The sequence below is a fragment of the Daphnia carinata genome, chromosome 5 (genome assembly GCF_022539665.2).
Source record: "Daphnia carinata strain CSIRO-1 chromosome 5, CSIRO_AGI_Dcar_HiC_V3, whole genome shotgun sequence".
In the NCBI taxonomy this organism is placed as follows: Eukaryota; Metazoa; Arthropoda; class Branchiopoda; order Diplostraca; family Daphniidae; genus Daphnia; species Daphnia carinata.
In genome coordinates this window covers 5155597-5170583 of record NC_081335.1, presented here as the reverse complement: position 1 = coordinate 5170583, position 14987 = coordinate 5155597, and the positions used below count along the sequence as shown (strand labels likewise).

The 14987-nt window shown below is 43.1% G+C and overlaps 3 protein-coding genes across 3 annotated transcripts; all 3 read right to left on the bottom strand.

Annotated features, from left to right (window-relative positions):
- Nucleotides 1-3: 3 nt before the first annotated feature.
- On the bottom strand, nt 4-1246 carry LOC130696189 (uncharacterized). The gene is made up of 5 exons (XM_057519271.2): nt 893-1246; nt 611-729; nt 445-551; nt 221-353; nt 4-133 (listed from the first exon to the last, which is right to left on the bottom strand). The coding sequence occupies exons 1-5, from the start codon at nt 1198-1200 to the stop codon at nt 78-80; spliced, it is 723 nt and encodes a 240-aa protein (XP_057375254.1). The 5' UTR covers nt 1201-1246; the 3' UTR covers nt 4-77.
- Nucleotides 1247-1406: 160 nt separating this feature from the next.
- On the bottom strand, nt 1407-11481 carry LOC130696170 (myb-like protein Q). Its single transcript, XM_057519248.2, has 4 exons — nt 10658-11481; nt 9302-10597; nt 6911-7034; nt 1407-5709 (listed from the first exon to the last, which is right to left on the bottom strand). Exons 1-4 carry the CDS (start codon nt 10831-10833, stop codon nt 3160-3162), a joined length of 4146 nt encoding a protein of 1381 aa, XP_057375231.1. The 5' UTR covers nt 10834-11481; the 3' UTR covers nt 1407-3159.
- Nucleotides 11482-12418: 937 nt separating this feature from the next.
- LOC130696187 (ankyrin repeat family A protein 2-like) lies at nt 12419-13769 on the bottom strand. Its single transcript, XM_057519269.1, has 6 exons — nt 13617-13769; nt 13353-13546; nt 13159-13288; nt 12850-13076; nt 12628-12775; nt 12419-12559 (listed from the first exon to the last, which is right to left on the bottom strand). The coding sequence occupies exons 1-6, from the start codon at nt 13681-13683 to the stop codon at nt 12507-12509; spliced, it is 819 nt and encodes a 272-aa protein (XP_057375252.1). The 5' UTR covers nt 13684-13769; the 3' UTR covers nt 12419-12506.
- Nucleotides 13770-14987: the final 1218 nt, after the last annotated feature.

Genomic DNA, 14987 nt, shown 5'->3' with positions numbered 1-14987 from the left:
AAATTTGGAACATAACGCGTGCAGTATATTACTCCCAAATAAAAAGTAACGAATTACAACGTGAAAGTTCAAAACTTTTAGTCGGTCCAAAGATCCAAGAATGAAGCCATTGTTTCGTCAATGTCGGTACCATCTGTTTTATGTAAGAGAGGGAAATTTAACGACTCGACTTTTACACGTAAAAGGAGATACAATCAACATAAATTTCACGTCTACTGACCGATAATGTCAAGAGGCTCGCGATTGAGCCGACACGAGCAGCCGCTCTCCACCATGACCGGTTCTCGAGATAATTCCAACTCGTTCGAATCGGAGTTTATTCGACCGACATGCATCATTTCCGGTACGACATCCTTGGAAAATTCAATAAACAACCAGAAAAGATGATTTTCTGTGCCACCATTGCATTCTTTTTACGTGTTTCCATAAACGACGTTTTTTTACCTGCTGACATTCAGCATCTAAAATGGAGCTGTGTTCTGCTTCACATCGTCCGAAAACAACAGGCTGAAGAACTAACGGAGGGGCTTGAATCACGTGCACCCGTTCTCCTGAAAATATACATGACCGCCTCATTAAATTATTGGCCGTAATTTCATGGAAAACGTACCCGTCAAGGCTGAAAGAGCCGAAATGGGGAAAAAGACGGACATGTTGGCCGAGCAGCATCGAACTTCCATCGGCAGACAGGCCATTTTATTTTCGACACAACGACCGCCATTAATAGATCTTCATATATGTACACGCGAGAATTAATAAGAAAATCTGAAGGTGGAGGACTAAAGTGTTGTACAAAGTCGTAAAAAGAAAAATGAAGGCGTTTCCTTCAGTTGGGGTGGAAGAAAGGAGATATTTATACACGAATGTACGCGTCCAAAAAAAAAAAAAATACCTTTTATGGCGTTGGGCTGCATCGTGGCCATGATTCGATTGAACAAGTTGGGCGTATTGGTGTTTGAGCTTGGAGTAGCCAAAGGGGTTGTTGTTAATAAACGATGCCCTGTCTTCATTTTTCAGGGCCAGTCCGCCATGACAGACGTTTTCGTCGCAACAAGAGACGGTGGTTGTAGAGGTATGATCATGCTCTGATAATTCAGTCAATCCTCGCAGCGATCGACCACCCAAACACGGTTCGTTCGCCATTAACAATCTTGCTGCATCGCATAATACGACGAGGAGGTAACACCACCTGGAACACATTGTTGCTACGCACTGTGCCGAGCTCCAATTATTAAGAGCCAAAACGACAAACTGATCGTTAGTTGATTTTTGAATGCAAGGGGATGAGGCTTCCCATCCCCTGTTCTCAAGGGTTAATGTCAGCTCTTTATCGAAGCCTCTGCAGAATATGAATGCGCGAAATTGAATTGAAGTACATTTTTTGTTTCTTAATATTCTTTTAAAACAACTTTTTTTTTTTGTATTTGGTATATCAACCAGACAACATATCATCACCCCGGTAAATAAAGTAAAAAAAAAAAAAGGCAAAGAAACGACATATCTATGTATATATATATTAAAGGAGGAGAGGGTTAAACTGAGAGAACAATAAAAATCATCCACAAAAAACGTCAGTTTGTTTTCCGAGATTTGAGGAAAAACACGTAAGAAAAAAAAAAAAAACGTTACATATCCATAGTGTATGTATATTTGTGTGTCTATGTGTGATGAGAGAACCGGTTTTTGTTGCTTTTTTTCCCGTTTTTTATACTCAGAATTTTTGAAAAAGAAAACAACGACAGGAGGGGCAATACAAACGGTTTGGTATATCAGTTTGTAAAGTTTTCTCGTTTTTAAATTTTCTTATTTTAAAAGCTAGCCCACATTCAGTTGATGATTTTATGATTTTTTTTTTTTGGGTTGTAAAACCAGAAACAGGTTTCACAATTTGTTTTGTTTTTTCTTATAAACTCACGGAAACACAAAATGGAGATTACACACACAGACACACGTACTGGTACTTATTAATGATTAAAAAAAACAACAACATGGCAAACATCAAAAGCCAAAATGAAAACAAAAGAAGATTGAATTCTTCTTCTTAGCAGTTATTGAAAAAAAAGGAAACTATCCTCATTAGTTTATGCCGATTTCGTCCTTTTGCATTTGCCTGTTTCATATGCAAACATTAAACTAGCCATCAAACAATTCATAATACAAATTTTAGTATATAATAGTATGTATATATATAATATACACACACACGGACGAGATGGGAAACAAAAAGCGTATCCCCGAGATATTAACCAAGAACAAAATTCAACAAGCGATTGGGTATGGGTGTGTGTGTACCGTGTGATGTTCTTCTTCCTATGATACAGTATACATACGTAGTTATATCAAAGCTATAGGTATGTAAATGCAACTGGTAGGAGGGGAGCTGAAGAGTAGAAAGAGCAAGAAGAAGCTGTTGATTGGCTCATGACCGAGATATAACAAAGCTAAAAATGTTTCAAGGTACTGGTATTCTGTATTTATTATACACATATATTTACGATAGTCTTTTTTTTTTTTTTACTCCTTTCTTTTTTTTTTTAAATTTTTTTTACTTATGTTTTTTTTTTTTGTTTAGATTTATCCAATCAACGCACCGGGAAAGATAAAAGAATGAAAGATCAAGGAAAGAAAAGGGGGGTAAAATAAAACCCAACAAAAATATGGCCTTATATGTACAAGGTATATGGTAGGCTATGTATATAATATTACTGTATATGTATATGAATATATATTTCTTTAATGTTGGGTAATAGTGATGGTGTGCTTCAATGAGTTTGTTTTGCTTTTTTTTTTTTTTTACCAGCAATATTCAAATTTCCTCGAGGGCCTCAGTCAAATGTTCCACCATTCAGCTTCCACAACGGAAACGAGGAATCATTTGAATGATGTCAGTTTACATCACTTTAGAAATCTATTCAAAATCAATGCCATCAACGACGACAACGATCAAGTTGACAAGCTAGGTATATATATATATGTATATATATATATATATATATAAAACGAAGTAAATAAAAAATAAAAAGCACAACCCTAAACAAATATTTGTGTTATGCCAAACTGTCGTGTGATAATTGGAGATAGTTTTGAATTAATTTCCGTGATGAACAACAAATAAAAATGATACAACAAAAAAAAAAAACAACACCTTTTCTTTTGATTTCATCCAGCAACAATTTGTGATGCATTGGTGATCATGTCCGGTTTTTGCCAGTGCTGGACGGCCGTTGCCGTTAGCGTCGCCGTCGTACTGTTGTTGTTGTTGAACTCGATCGCCACCGATTTGGATTTAGCAGCTTCCGCCGCCACCTGGCCGTGTTGTTGATCCGTTTCCACTTCCTGGACGCAGCTATCGATTTGACTACTTTGGACGACTGGCGATGGATGAGCCGTCCGGACGGCCAGCGACGAAGACGATGAAGAGGCAGACAACGAAGGGGTCTGAGAAGGCGGAGTGGCTTCGCCGCAGGCCACCAGTGACGCATTGCCCGTGTTGGTCGCCGATGATGACGTCACCATAGCACCATCTGGTAGGATGCTGCTGGAATCCGGGGACCGACCAGGAGACCGGCCCGGTGCGATAGGAATTGGCAAAGGGATCGTCCTGACGTTGGCCGTTGCTGCCGGACTTGTGGTGCTGAAAATTTGCGCTCCATTCGGCGTTGACGGACAGCGAATGAACAACCCGCCATAATTGGCCAGCAGATTGGGCTGTTCGGTCGTTGTTGTCTGCACCAGAGTCCCATCTTGAAGTTGGAGGACTTGATGGGTCGGTGCGCTGGCCCCGTTCAACACAAACGTCGTGGCTCCTCCCGGTCCTGTTTGTGTCGTGCAAAACACGTTGACGGGCTGAGCCGCTGGCGCGATGTTTGCCGGACGTGGGCTCAACAACCAATGGCCGCCGGTATTCTGCTGATGCGTCGGCTGAGGGGCAGGGGCCGGCTGCGAATTGACGACGACGTAAGTCTTGCCGTCGGGCATCAGCGCCAATGTTTGAATCGTCTGTTGCGGCTGAATTTGCTGGAAATTCTGAACGTTGTAAAGCAGCGGCTCCTGCGACAGCGTCAGGGTGGTCGCCTGATGGTGATGTTGTTGCTGTTGTTGAGGTTGATGAAGCTGTTGCTGTGTCATCGCGGCCAACTGAGCCCCCTGTTGCAGGATGGATGCCACCGTTTGAGGCGTCGATTTCCGTTTTTTGCCCGTACGAGTCAACCCGCGGCTGTTGTTGTTGTTGTTGTTGGGGTGATTCGTCGTGTTCATCGGACCGACCGTCAAAATAGGAACAGCGTTGGATGGCTCAGTTGCCAACGGAGCCGCCGCTAACATCGGTCCGGGGGTCGTTAGGACGTGGACTACCTGACCAGACGGCCCTAATGCTGGCCGGGTGGTCAGCACGGGCAATGCTTGATTGAAGACGTTCGTCGCATGGGCCGGATTGGCCGGATGGGTGGCTGCAGAGGTCAGGAAAGTCATCGGTAGATTACCGGGCCTCAGGGCCGCCGTCGAGAAAATGGGCGTAGCCGTGGCTGGACCGACGGCCGAGTGATAGGAAACGAACGGGAACGAGGCCGTACGAAGCGGGCCGATATTCGGAGCCGATAGGGCCGGCCAGAACTGATGCTGCTGCTGTTGATGAATAAACTGTTGTTGCTGCTGCTGTTGTTGCTGTTGCAATTGTTGTTGCGGCAGCTGGGCGGGCTGTAATACTTTGGCGTTGCTCTGGATCTGAATCGGTTGATGGTGCGTCCTTCTCGGCGATCTCGACTTGGTGCTCTTGGACGTCGTTTCGGCCGCTCTCGCCCTCGAACGGGCGGCCGAAGCGGGCGTGGCTGGCCGGATGGCCAGCGGAGGAGGTTTACTTCTGATCGGGGCTGGAGCGGGTGCCAAAGAGACGGGCACGGAAGGCGATTTATGTGACTTTTGTTGTGTTGTTGTTGTTGGTGCTGTGGTTTGCTGAGGCGCGGTGTTGCCAGTTTGCTGTTGCTGATGACGGGCAGCCACGGCTGCCGCAGCGGCCGCAGCAGCTTGTTTAATGAGATTAGCAGCCTTTTCGGCTTGAGCTGCAGCTTCCGCAGCGGCCGCCACGTCCTTTTGTCTGTCCAGCACTTCCTCCATCGAGTCAGGGATGCAGTCAAGTAAATCGCCCAGCAATTCTTCTTGCGTCTGTTCTGCTTCCGCCGTCTCGACCGTCGTTGGCGCTCCAGCAACTGCCGGAGTGGATTCCGCAACGGGAGGAGGAGATGCCACAGAAGTCGTGCCACTGTTTTGCAGACTACTCTGCAACAAGACTGTCTGCTGGGCCAAATAGGCGCTGGGATCTTCGAAAAACGTCGGCCCGTTGTTGTTGTTGCCCGTCGTGGGTTGCGTCGAACGCGTTTGGGGCAAGAGACTCCCCGTAGGCGGACGATTCTGTTCCAATGGAATTTGCCGGACGTCCACATTGGGACACGGGGAACGTCGAAACAGCAACGCTTGTTGATGTGGCTGCTGGACGGGTTGCTGTACCACCGCGAGTGGTTTCAAAGTCTTGCCCGTCTTGCTATGCGTTCCATTTCCACTCTTCTTCCGTTTCACGGCGGCTTTACTTGTCGCCGTTGTCACCGTCGTCGCCGAGGTGGTCGGGGTCGTCTTGTCTGTGGTGCCATCTAGCGGCTTTTTATGGCAGCACGTCGACGATTGTGCCTCTAGTGACGTCTCGGAATTGCTCGCCACCTGAAGACAACACAAAACGAGGCAAAGCCAAAAAAAAAAAAAAAAAGAAAATCCAAAAGCGATCAATAAAATGCCAAGTCCGGAGGTTCTTTTTCATTCTCTTTTTCATCTCTTTTATTTTTCTTTTTCGTTCGACCGTGAAAACACATTCACGCACGCGCTGCATGCGCGTGATGTCCAAACAAAAATACACTCTGCGCCAATATTAAAGCGCTGCGCTAGTTAATAATTCGTTTTCCAATTCACTATGCACAAATCTGTTTTATTTCTTTTATCTTTCTTGTTTCATCCACCACCACACGAAAAAAAAAAGGGGGTGACAAAGAAAAAAAAAAGGAAACAAAGGAAAAACGCAGAGCGCGCGCGCGCCATCTCAAATCGAGTTTGTGCGATTACTTATTTTTTCTTTGGTTTCCTTTCCTTTCTTTGAAGGAGAAATAAATAAAAAAAAAAGAAATCACGAAATGTCGTCGTGAGACGCCATCAATGATTCCCCCCCCCCCGCATTTCGGTGATTTAGTTACGGTTGGTTGTTGCTTAGTGCCGCAGGGATCAAAAAAAGAAGAAAAATAAATAGAAAGTAAAATCTTCGAGTCACGAGTGATAGATAAATAATAGTAATATACTTGTGCGTATATATTTTTTAAATGTTGATAAAACTTTATTTTTTTTTTATATTACGGAGGAGAGTGAAATGGCCATTCTTTTTTTTTCTTGGTTGTATTACAAAAATTGGAGAAAAAAAGGGCGGGCGGAGAGGAAAAAGAATTCGAAAAATAAAAATGTTTTTTTTTTTTTACTCTACACATAAAAAAAAAAGATTTTCGAAAATAAGAAATAAATCAACAACGCGTTCAAACTTAATCTCATAGCGAAACAAATAAAAAAAATAAATAACTGAATGGACAGCTTTTTTTTTTTTTTCTGGATGCTTATTTCATTGGCCGGGAATGAAGCGTTGAAACCCAAGAGAGGGCGGCATTATCACAAAAGATTTCGTTTTCCGAAAGAAAAAGAGAGAACCCCTCACCCCGAGAAATGCGTAACCCGTTCCGACCAAGCGGATCACACATCATCACCATTTTATTAAATATTTTCCCCCTTTGGCTTTTCATTTTCTTTTACTATTTTAAAGTTTACTATTATAACACGAAAGGCGTAGGAAATGTTAAGTAGTAATTTAAAGACTTAACAAACTCACCGACGGATCGAAATTGAAGACGTGCTGGAGTCGAAGTGGGCAAGGCAGTCCACACTTGCACGTTCCGTCGCGCTGGACATAGGTGGCTGCGTCTTCCAGCGACGACAATCGGCAACCGCTCGGACTAACGAACAAACAAATCAAACAAAACAAATTAAGTTTCATTTCCCTTTTTAAAGAAAAAAAAAAAAAAAAAAAATGAACGGCCACTAATTCCATTCATTTGGTGTAATCATCTTTGGATTGATTCGGTTGATTATAGAGCCTAAAGAGAATTGGAGGGGGGGGGAGGACGAGAAAAGGAGTAATTCCCTTTTTGGAAGGAAATGGAGAGAAAGAGAAAAAAAGAAAAGCAAAAAGTTCGGAGAAGAAAAGAAGATGACGAGAAAAGGAGACGAAGACTCTGGTGCGGATCGATAAATCCGGAAGACAGTCTTGAGCATTCCCTCAGCGACGCTTTACGACGGCCGCGCGCACACAGTCGTAAGAGATATTGATTCGGTGCCCAGCCGGAAGGGAGAGAAAGGGTGGGAGAAAGCCACCCCCCCTCCCAAAAAAAAAAAAGATCTAGACATATACAAAACATTTTGAATTGTGCGTCTAAATGTTGGATGAAAGCCCAATTCTTCGAAAGAAAAAAAAAAAAAAAAAAAAGAACAAGAAAGAAAGAAGGAAAAGGACAGACAAAAAGCTAATCCTATACACAACCATCTCATCCTCTTGCCTTTCCACCGCAATCCGGTCCTTGTTTCCGGAGCCTAGTTTTTATTTCGCCCTTTTTCTTTTTTTTTTTTTCCTTATTGGGTTGATTCCGGAATACCTCGGAATACGTTCACTTTTTTTTTTTTAGCCACGATGACGTTCTCTTTTACCCCCATCTCTTTCCATGTGTCACACACGGAATTCCGCATTTACTTTGGACGTTCCCCCTCTTCTACACACATTCACATTTTGGAAACATAAAAAAAAAAAAAAAGAATCCAGGAGAACTGGCGTGTGAAACCAGTTATACTTTTTAACAAATAGAAAATGAATTTTTACTGTTGGTTACTCTTTGTTTAACAACCCCCCCCCTTCCCGGAGTAGGGTCTCGAAATAGATTAAGAGGGGAGAATTGAAAAAAAAAAAAAAATGAAGCAACAGCAGCAGCAGCATTTTAAAAATAATTCCTCCACACTCAAAGGTATTGCATGGAGAGCAACTCCTATAGGTGAACTATAGAGGGAAGGATATAGATAGTAGTTTTTGCTAGAGGGGGTTGATGTGTATATAGCTGTTCCTATATGAGAAATGATGAGGGTGAAAAAAAAAAAAAAGTGGGTTGCGCCGGCTAGTAGCGGCCGGTAGTCGTAATCGTTCTGGAATGAGAAATTTACCCTCCATTATGCTCCCTTTTTTTTTTGTTTCTTTTTAATGTGTTTTTTTTTCCCCTTTCCTTGCCTAGGTACCATCATCATTTCCCCCCTAGCAGCCCCCCTCTTCAATTCTTCATGTAATTTCATTGTAGAAATATTTCTTTTCTGGCCAGCCTTAGGGGCCACCATCTTCTTGTGCCTTGTTTAAACCACACCTGGAACACCCGATGAAAACAGCAACAACAACGAAAAAAAAAAAGGCAGCCCCCCTTTTTTCTTTCAGGAAAATTAAATTTTAAAAAATGCTGTCTGCCCCACAACGAAACTTTCCTCTGACGTCAGCCAGGTGTGCAGCGTATGTTATAAAGGAAAGAGAAAGAACACCCCCTGTGGGGAGTCTTTTTTTTTTTTTTTTCAAACTAAATAACAAACGGGTACAAAAATTAAGCGACGGAAAACGGCGGAGGGAGAAAAAAAAAAAAACAAGAGCAAAAGGAAAGAGAGGGGAGCGGTCCTGCCCGGCAGAAACAGGAAAATGCTGGGCGGACCCTCTAAGCCGAACAATGGAGGGAACGAAAAAAAAAAAAGAGCTTTGGTGATGATGAAGTCGAGGTCAATTGATCGATCAAACCGCCGTCGCATCCTCATCCTTGGCTTTTATATTTATCCATTTTTATTTACTGGTTGTTGTTATCCGTCGTCGTCCTGGGCGACGCATTTGTCCTCGTTTTTCACGTGTACCAGGAAAAAAAAAAAAAAAAAGCCTTTTTTTTTTTTTTTTTTTTAATTCTCCCTCTTAAACTTTTCCCTATGTAAATTGACGCTTATGGCAGCGCATACTAGTCTTTTTCGTACTCTTTGAATAAATGGGGGATTAATAATCGATTATGACGGTAGAGTGGGTTGTGTTAGCTCATTAAGCCAAAGACACATCAGGGTATGTGTATACTACCAGGAATGAAAAAAAAAAAAAAAAAATAGGTGAGAGTGAGAGAGAGGGGGGACTACACAAAATAGTGCGGTTTGTGTTGCTCACCTGATGTAGATAACACTTCCGGCGGATATTTCACGGGTCCAACCGGCTGGTACGCTCGTTGTTGTTGCGCTCACAATAGTTGTTGTATTCACATTAGCATTTGTGTCAGCTGCCGTGTTGGCAACATCGACGGATGATGACGAAGATTCGATGCTTTCGTCGGTCGTAGTTATGGCGGCAGGTGGATCACAGCCGAGGGCAGGAACAGGAACACATTCCATCGATTCAACCGGAGTAGCTGGATGGTTATAATGACACGTTACAGGTGGTGACGAGGACGACGGCACTGGAAGCGGAGATGACGATATCATCGACGTCGTTGTATCGGCAACAATCGGACTCGATGAACAGGCCGGCGTTTCGATAACAATCGGTTGGTGTTCCACCACCGGAACTGCTGGATTGACACACGTAAGCTGTCTATGCTGCTGTTGCTGTTGTTGGTGGCACACTGGCGATGATTCACGAGGCCAATAACAATTCACTTGCTGTTGCTGTTGTATCACTTGATGTTGACGATAGTAATGCTGTTGTTGCATTTGCTGTTGCCGAAAGTATTCCATTTGTTGTTGCTGCTGTTCTTGCTGCACATCATAATGACTAGACGGCCAAAAACACTGCTGCTGCTGCTGCTGTTGTTGTTGTTGTTGTTGCACGTGTTCTTGGTGCTGAGGAAGGTGCGACTGCGGATACGATTGTTGTTGCTGGTGCAGTTGCTGAACCGAAGAAAAGTTTTGATACATTCCGTACTGTTGTTGGCCAGTCATTTCTTCGATCCCAGCGCTACTCCCACCGCTCAAACTGCTACTACAATGGGACTCGCACGTCGACTCTGATCGAACGGAATCGCAACGCGATGGTGTCCGAGACAATGACGATTGCGACGAACCAGCACTCGATTGAACAGTAACGGTCGCCATGACGTTATTCCGGTAACCGGATTGCTGCACCAAATGCTGCTGTTGTTGTGGCTGAATCTGCTGCTGGTGCAAATGCTGTAGTTGTTGCTGCTGTTGTTGATGCACGTGATTATACTGAGGATTAAAGCCCATGCAGCTCGGATTGTTGTTTTGTGAAGCTTGTCTTTGCTGCATGGGCTGCTGCTGTTGCTGTTGCATCCAGCAAGACTTGAAACCCAAATTGTCAGAATGACTGTATTCATTCTGATTCCACTGATTCCACTGCTGTTGATGCTGCTGGTACGACCAGTAGGAACCATTTGTGTCCCTATCACAAGAATAGGGATTGTCTGTCGGGAAGCAGTGCACCTTGTTCAGACCAGGGTCAGGCCTGTACCTGCAACACAATAGAAATTAAAGAGAAACCGTTGTAGCTATAACACACCATCAATTATACCTGTTGTGAGATGTCTGCATGTAAGAGAGATGGTTGAGGGTACCACCATGCTGGTTGTGGCACGTCTCATTGGCAAACTGATTGCCATTGCCGTTTTGAGGAAGGTAGAAGAGGACATTGTGCAGCGAGCCATTCTGGCCTGAGCTGACTAGCGAGCCAGGGCTGGGGCCCGCCATCCCTCTACGATTGGATCACAACCACCCAGATTGTTGTTGGCTCCTTTACTCATCTCCGCCAGGAAAGTGAAGCTAGTGTTTCGTTCTCCATCCAGACTGTTTTATTTTTCCAAGGGGTTTAGTCACGCAGCAAACTGCCACTAGTTTGAAGGCTGTTGCTGCTGTGGCTCAAGGTAAATTTTCTTCTCCTTAACACTTTCAAGGTGAAACATACACAATTTCTCACAACAACTCACAAACACTCAAACATAGGCACAGAAAAGAGACACACTCTAAAAAACTCACGCCCTCTGGCTCTGACGGGCGTAATGGGTACTCCAAGGTTAACACTCACTATACGCGCGGGACCCGAAAATACCTGAGGCAGTCCCGCGCACTTCACGATTCTCTGCACCACACGTCTGTGGCCTCGGGAACGTCTTTTTTCCTAAAGAGAAAACGTCGTCGTGGCTCGCGTCCCACTTAATCACTCACACAACTTTTGGTATCTATTGTTACACTTTTCTGGCACTCGATCGAAATGAGACGAATCAACGACTCGTTCGAACGTGAACAACCTCAAGATAGAGGGAAAAAAAAAACAGGGTGCGATTCACGAGATCCAGTATATGCGGTCCCTCTCTGCCAGGGTGGAAAGTATCGTCTGGCACACCACAACAACGTTTGCCAAGCCTCCTCCTCCTCTTGCCCCCTTATTTCCCCTGTTTCTCTATGTATTGTGTTTGGCTGGCGGCGCAAAAAGCCGAGACGCCAGCGCTACGTAACGGCAACACGTTACACCCGATCACGTCATCGCGTTACTATTTTTTTTACAAAAGCAGTGACACCTATGAGCGGACTTTGCGCCACCAACTTGTATTATTTCCGTCGACAGCGGCACCTATGTTTCAATTTCGCACTATGTCGTGAGATTCGAAACAGACGCATATTTGCGTACTGCCTGTCTACCGTGAAAGGAACCCACAAAAAACCTGAAAAATTGTTGACGGACAATTCTTTGAACAAGCAAAGTAAGAAAATGAGTGCTAGACAAACACCGAACGAGTTTTTGAAGCAAATCATTGGTCGCCCTGTCGTGGTGAAACTCAATAATGGAGTGGATTATCGAGGTGATAACCCATAAAACGCATGGTCTCAAAACTTCAATTCTATTGACATTTTCTTTTTATAATATTAGGAGTCTTGGCCTGCCTGGATGGTTACATGAACATTGCTCTCGAGCAAACCGAAGAATACAGCAATGGACAGCTGAAGAACAAATACGGCGATGCTTTCATCAGAGGGAACAATGTACTTTTCATCAGTACTCAGAAACGAAGAAATTGATGTAACTGACAATATATTTTTTTTTTGCTCTTTATCAAATTTTTCCTTTTTTTTTTTGAAAAAAGATCCTTTCTAGCTTATGTAGTGCCAAAAAAGTATGGTTCTGACATTAATCTTTATTGTAAACATTGGAGTAAGGTAAAGAGAATTTTTTTATTGATTATTGTAACAAAGGGACACATAATATTGGCACATTTGGTTGGTGCTTCCACAATCCTTCGAAGCTTCCATAATTTTGAGATAAATGGTGAAAGTGTGATAACTGTGAAGTCTATAACTATTATAACAAGCCTATGGGTAAAGGGTGATGATGGTATCTGGTACAAGATGATAATGGCAAATAGTTTTTAGTTTTGAGGCTGAAGTAGCATAAACAAGTAGCCTTCTATAACATTTTGTGCTGTAAACAAAGATAAAAATTAGAACATCATTGGAAATGAGAACTGAAAAATTATTTGCTTTCCAAACCTTCTTTGCTGGAGCGTTTCAAGGCGATACTCAGCGCAGAATCATCGTTGAGGTTAATCATCGTGATATCTCCACCGTTATTCAGCAGTTCGTTGAGGGCATGTGGATGGTTACCATGAGCGGCAAACATCATTGGAGTATTGGAATTCTGGGTACGAAAAGAAAGATTTTTTTTTTTTTAAAGTTAGAGTGACACCATATCCTCAGTCTAGATGTCCATACGTCATCGATCTCATTGACTGAAGCTCCGGCTCCAATCAACAGCCTGATAATGTCCGTATGCCCACCAGCTGCAGCCAGATGGATCGCAGTTTCACCGTCTGGGCCTTTAATGGAATGGAGAGCTCCAGCTTTAAGTAAGAGAGCGGCTGTCGGAACTTGACCGTACGCTGAAGACCACATTAGTGGTGTTAGGCCTCGCTCATCCAATCCATTAATGTCATTTGTGCCTATTTGCAGAGATATAAAGGAATTAATAGATTTTATTCAATGTAGGTTGCTAGAAGTAAAAACTTTTATTTAAAAAATTACCAGCATCTATATCTGCTTTAGTAATTTCACCTTTCCCAGCACGCTGGTGGAAGCTCAGCTGCACAGGATTGACAACAACTGCTTCAGTCTGGACGTTTCCTCTTTGGAGATTGGTGAGAACTGTTCTAGGCTGGTATCATAAAGTTCAAATAAAAGCCAATACTGAAAGATCTGATATCAGTTTGTTTAGTTACCCGATACGGGAGAAATGCACTCTTGTGCTCCCCATCATCAAAGTTGCTCTCATAGGCCAAGGCTGCAAACTTCAGTCCAGGCTGCTTCTGTCGATCACATCTTCTCCTACCACTTTCTCCTTTTTGATGCGATCCACTGGGATCGAAATCACTTTCCGAAGATGCTTCAGTAGGTTCACTCTTGGTGGAATCACCTGGTGGCATTAATACACTATAAGTACAATGCAAACGAAGAAGAATGAATTCTTGTATCAATAATCTTACCACTACATTGTCGGAGTTTTCTGACTCGTTTGGAAGAGGAATTGGATGAGGATCCACCTGCATCCATTTCGTTACCACAACAAACACACACTACCTTATAATTTATTTTTAATGTATTTTGCGTATATTTTCTCCTGTGACATGCAAATGCTCGATTCACAATGTTGTTTGTTGTTGTGATTCTGACAAGTTACTAGATAATCCCGCTAGATGGTCTAAATCAAAATGGCATTTTAGTTTGGTACGGGCATAAACTGTAAAATTGACAACAGAGGCGTGATGTGAATACAAAAGAGTCTCGTGAACGACAAAAGGTTTTTGCACGCTCGACAAGTTATAGATGAAGGGCAGAACTGACTCATTGACTGGCAGCAGCGACTTAGCAGTCAAATCACAGATTCATACTCTTCCTTCAAGCCTCTGCACCAATTACCATAGCAGAACCGCGAACGCAACGACTCTCATTTGAGCAGATGTAAAAGCAAAAAAGAAAAGCAAAAATTTTCGGCACAACACAGCTGCATTAAACTAACAATGGAGATCCCCATAGATCGGGTGCCGCTGGTGACGGATGTGGACACATTCCTTTCAGCGAGAATGCCAATTTCAACTGTGCTCATACTAAAGTCTGAACCTTGTTTGGCATGTAAACACAACTAGGACGTTTGTTTTACATGTGCGTGTATACAAAGAGGAAAACCTAAGCCAGCTGCTGTCTAATCTCGGATCACAAAATAACGATTCAACTTTGATGGAAACTCCAAAATGAAACTTGAATAGACGTCTAAAATTAATACGCCATCCGGAGTTTTTGAAGTTGTCGTTGGAGTGCAAAAATGAAAAACGCCGGAAGGGGACTCCAGACATGCGCTAAGCAGAACGCGAAACCTAATTGAAGGACTAGCAGAAATGGTGATTGCTGTCAAAAAGCGTCCTCGCTCGAAAATGTATTCTATCAAAAGCAGATGAAATGTTGACGAATTATTGTATTGCTATAATTCAATGTAAACATTGAGAAATCGTCACCGTGTTTGGATACTTCCGCAGAAGAGGTTCTGCCACACAGGATCGATTCCCCTTTGCAACGATGCCAGATAAATAATTTAATGCTGCGCTTTATATCTTAATGTACTAAATTTTTTTCTGGGTTTTTAAATTAAACGAAACTTAACCAAAAATTTGTATTGCGCAATATGCTTCATTGATCGACGGTTGCATGGGTTTACTTCAGAATCATTACGCCGCTATTGTTTGTAATGAATGCCAGAATAAACTGGGTGCGCATTCTGTCGGTTCCGCCAACAGACTACATAGTATATCGGCGAATATATTGCCCAGCGATCGATTCCCTTTCGTTTAGCCAAGCACACA

Excerpts from the sequence above, each read along its gene's own strand:
- LOC130696189 (XM_057519271.2), bottom strand. The coding sequence starts at position 1,200 with ATGTGTTCCAGGTGGTGTTACCTCCTCGTCGTATTATGCGATGCAGCA. Across the intron at positions 730-892 it reads GCAGCCCAACGCCATAAAAG|ATCTATTAATGGCGGTCGTT; the intron begins GTATTTTTTTTT and ends ACATATATGAAG. Across the intron at positions 552-610 it reads GGCTCTTTCAGCCTTGACGG|GAGAACGGGTGCACGTGATT; the intron begins GTACGTTTTCCA and ends GTATATTTTCAG.
- LOC130696187 (XM_057519269.1), bottom strand. The coding sequence starts at position 13,683 with ATGGATGCAGGTGGATCCTCATCCAATTCCTCTTCCAAACGAGTCAGA. Across the intron at positions 13,289-13,352 it reads GTGCATTTCTCCCGTATCGG|CCTAGAACAGTTCTCACCAA; the intron begins GTAACTAAACAA and ends TTATGATACCAG. Across the intron at positions 12,776-12,849 it reads CAGTCAATGAGATCGATGAC|AATTCCAATACTCCAATGAT; the intron begins GTATGGACATCT and ends TTTCGTACCCAG.
- LOC130696170 (XM_057519248.2), bottom strand. The coding sequence starts at position 10,833 with ATGGCGGGCCCCAGCCCTGGCTCGCTAGTCAGCTCAGGCCAGAATGGC. Across the intron at positions 10,598-10,657 it reads ATGCAGACATCTCACAACAG|GTACAGGCCTGACCCTGGTC; the intron begins GTATAATTGATG and ends ATTGTGTTGCAG. Across the intron at positions 5,710-6,910 it reads TCTTCAATTTCGATCCGTCG|GTGGCGAGCAATTCCGAGAC; the intron begins GTGAGTTTGTTA and ends TGTTGTCTTCAG.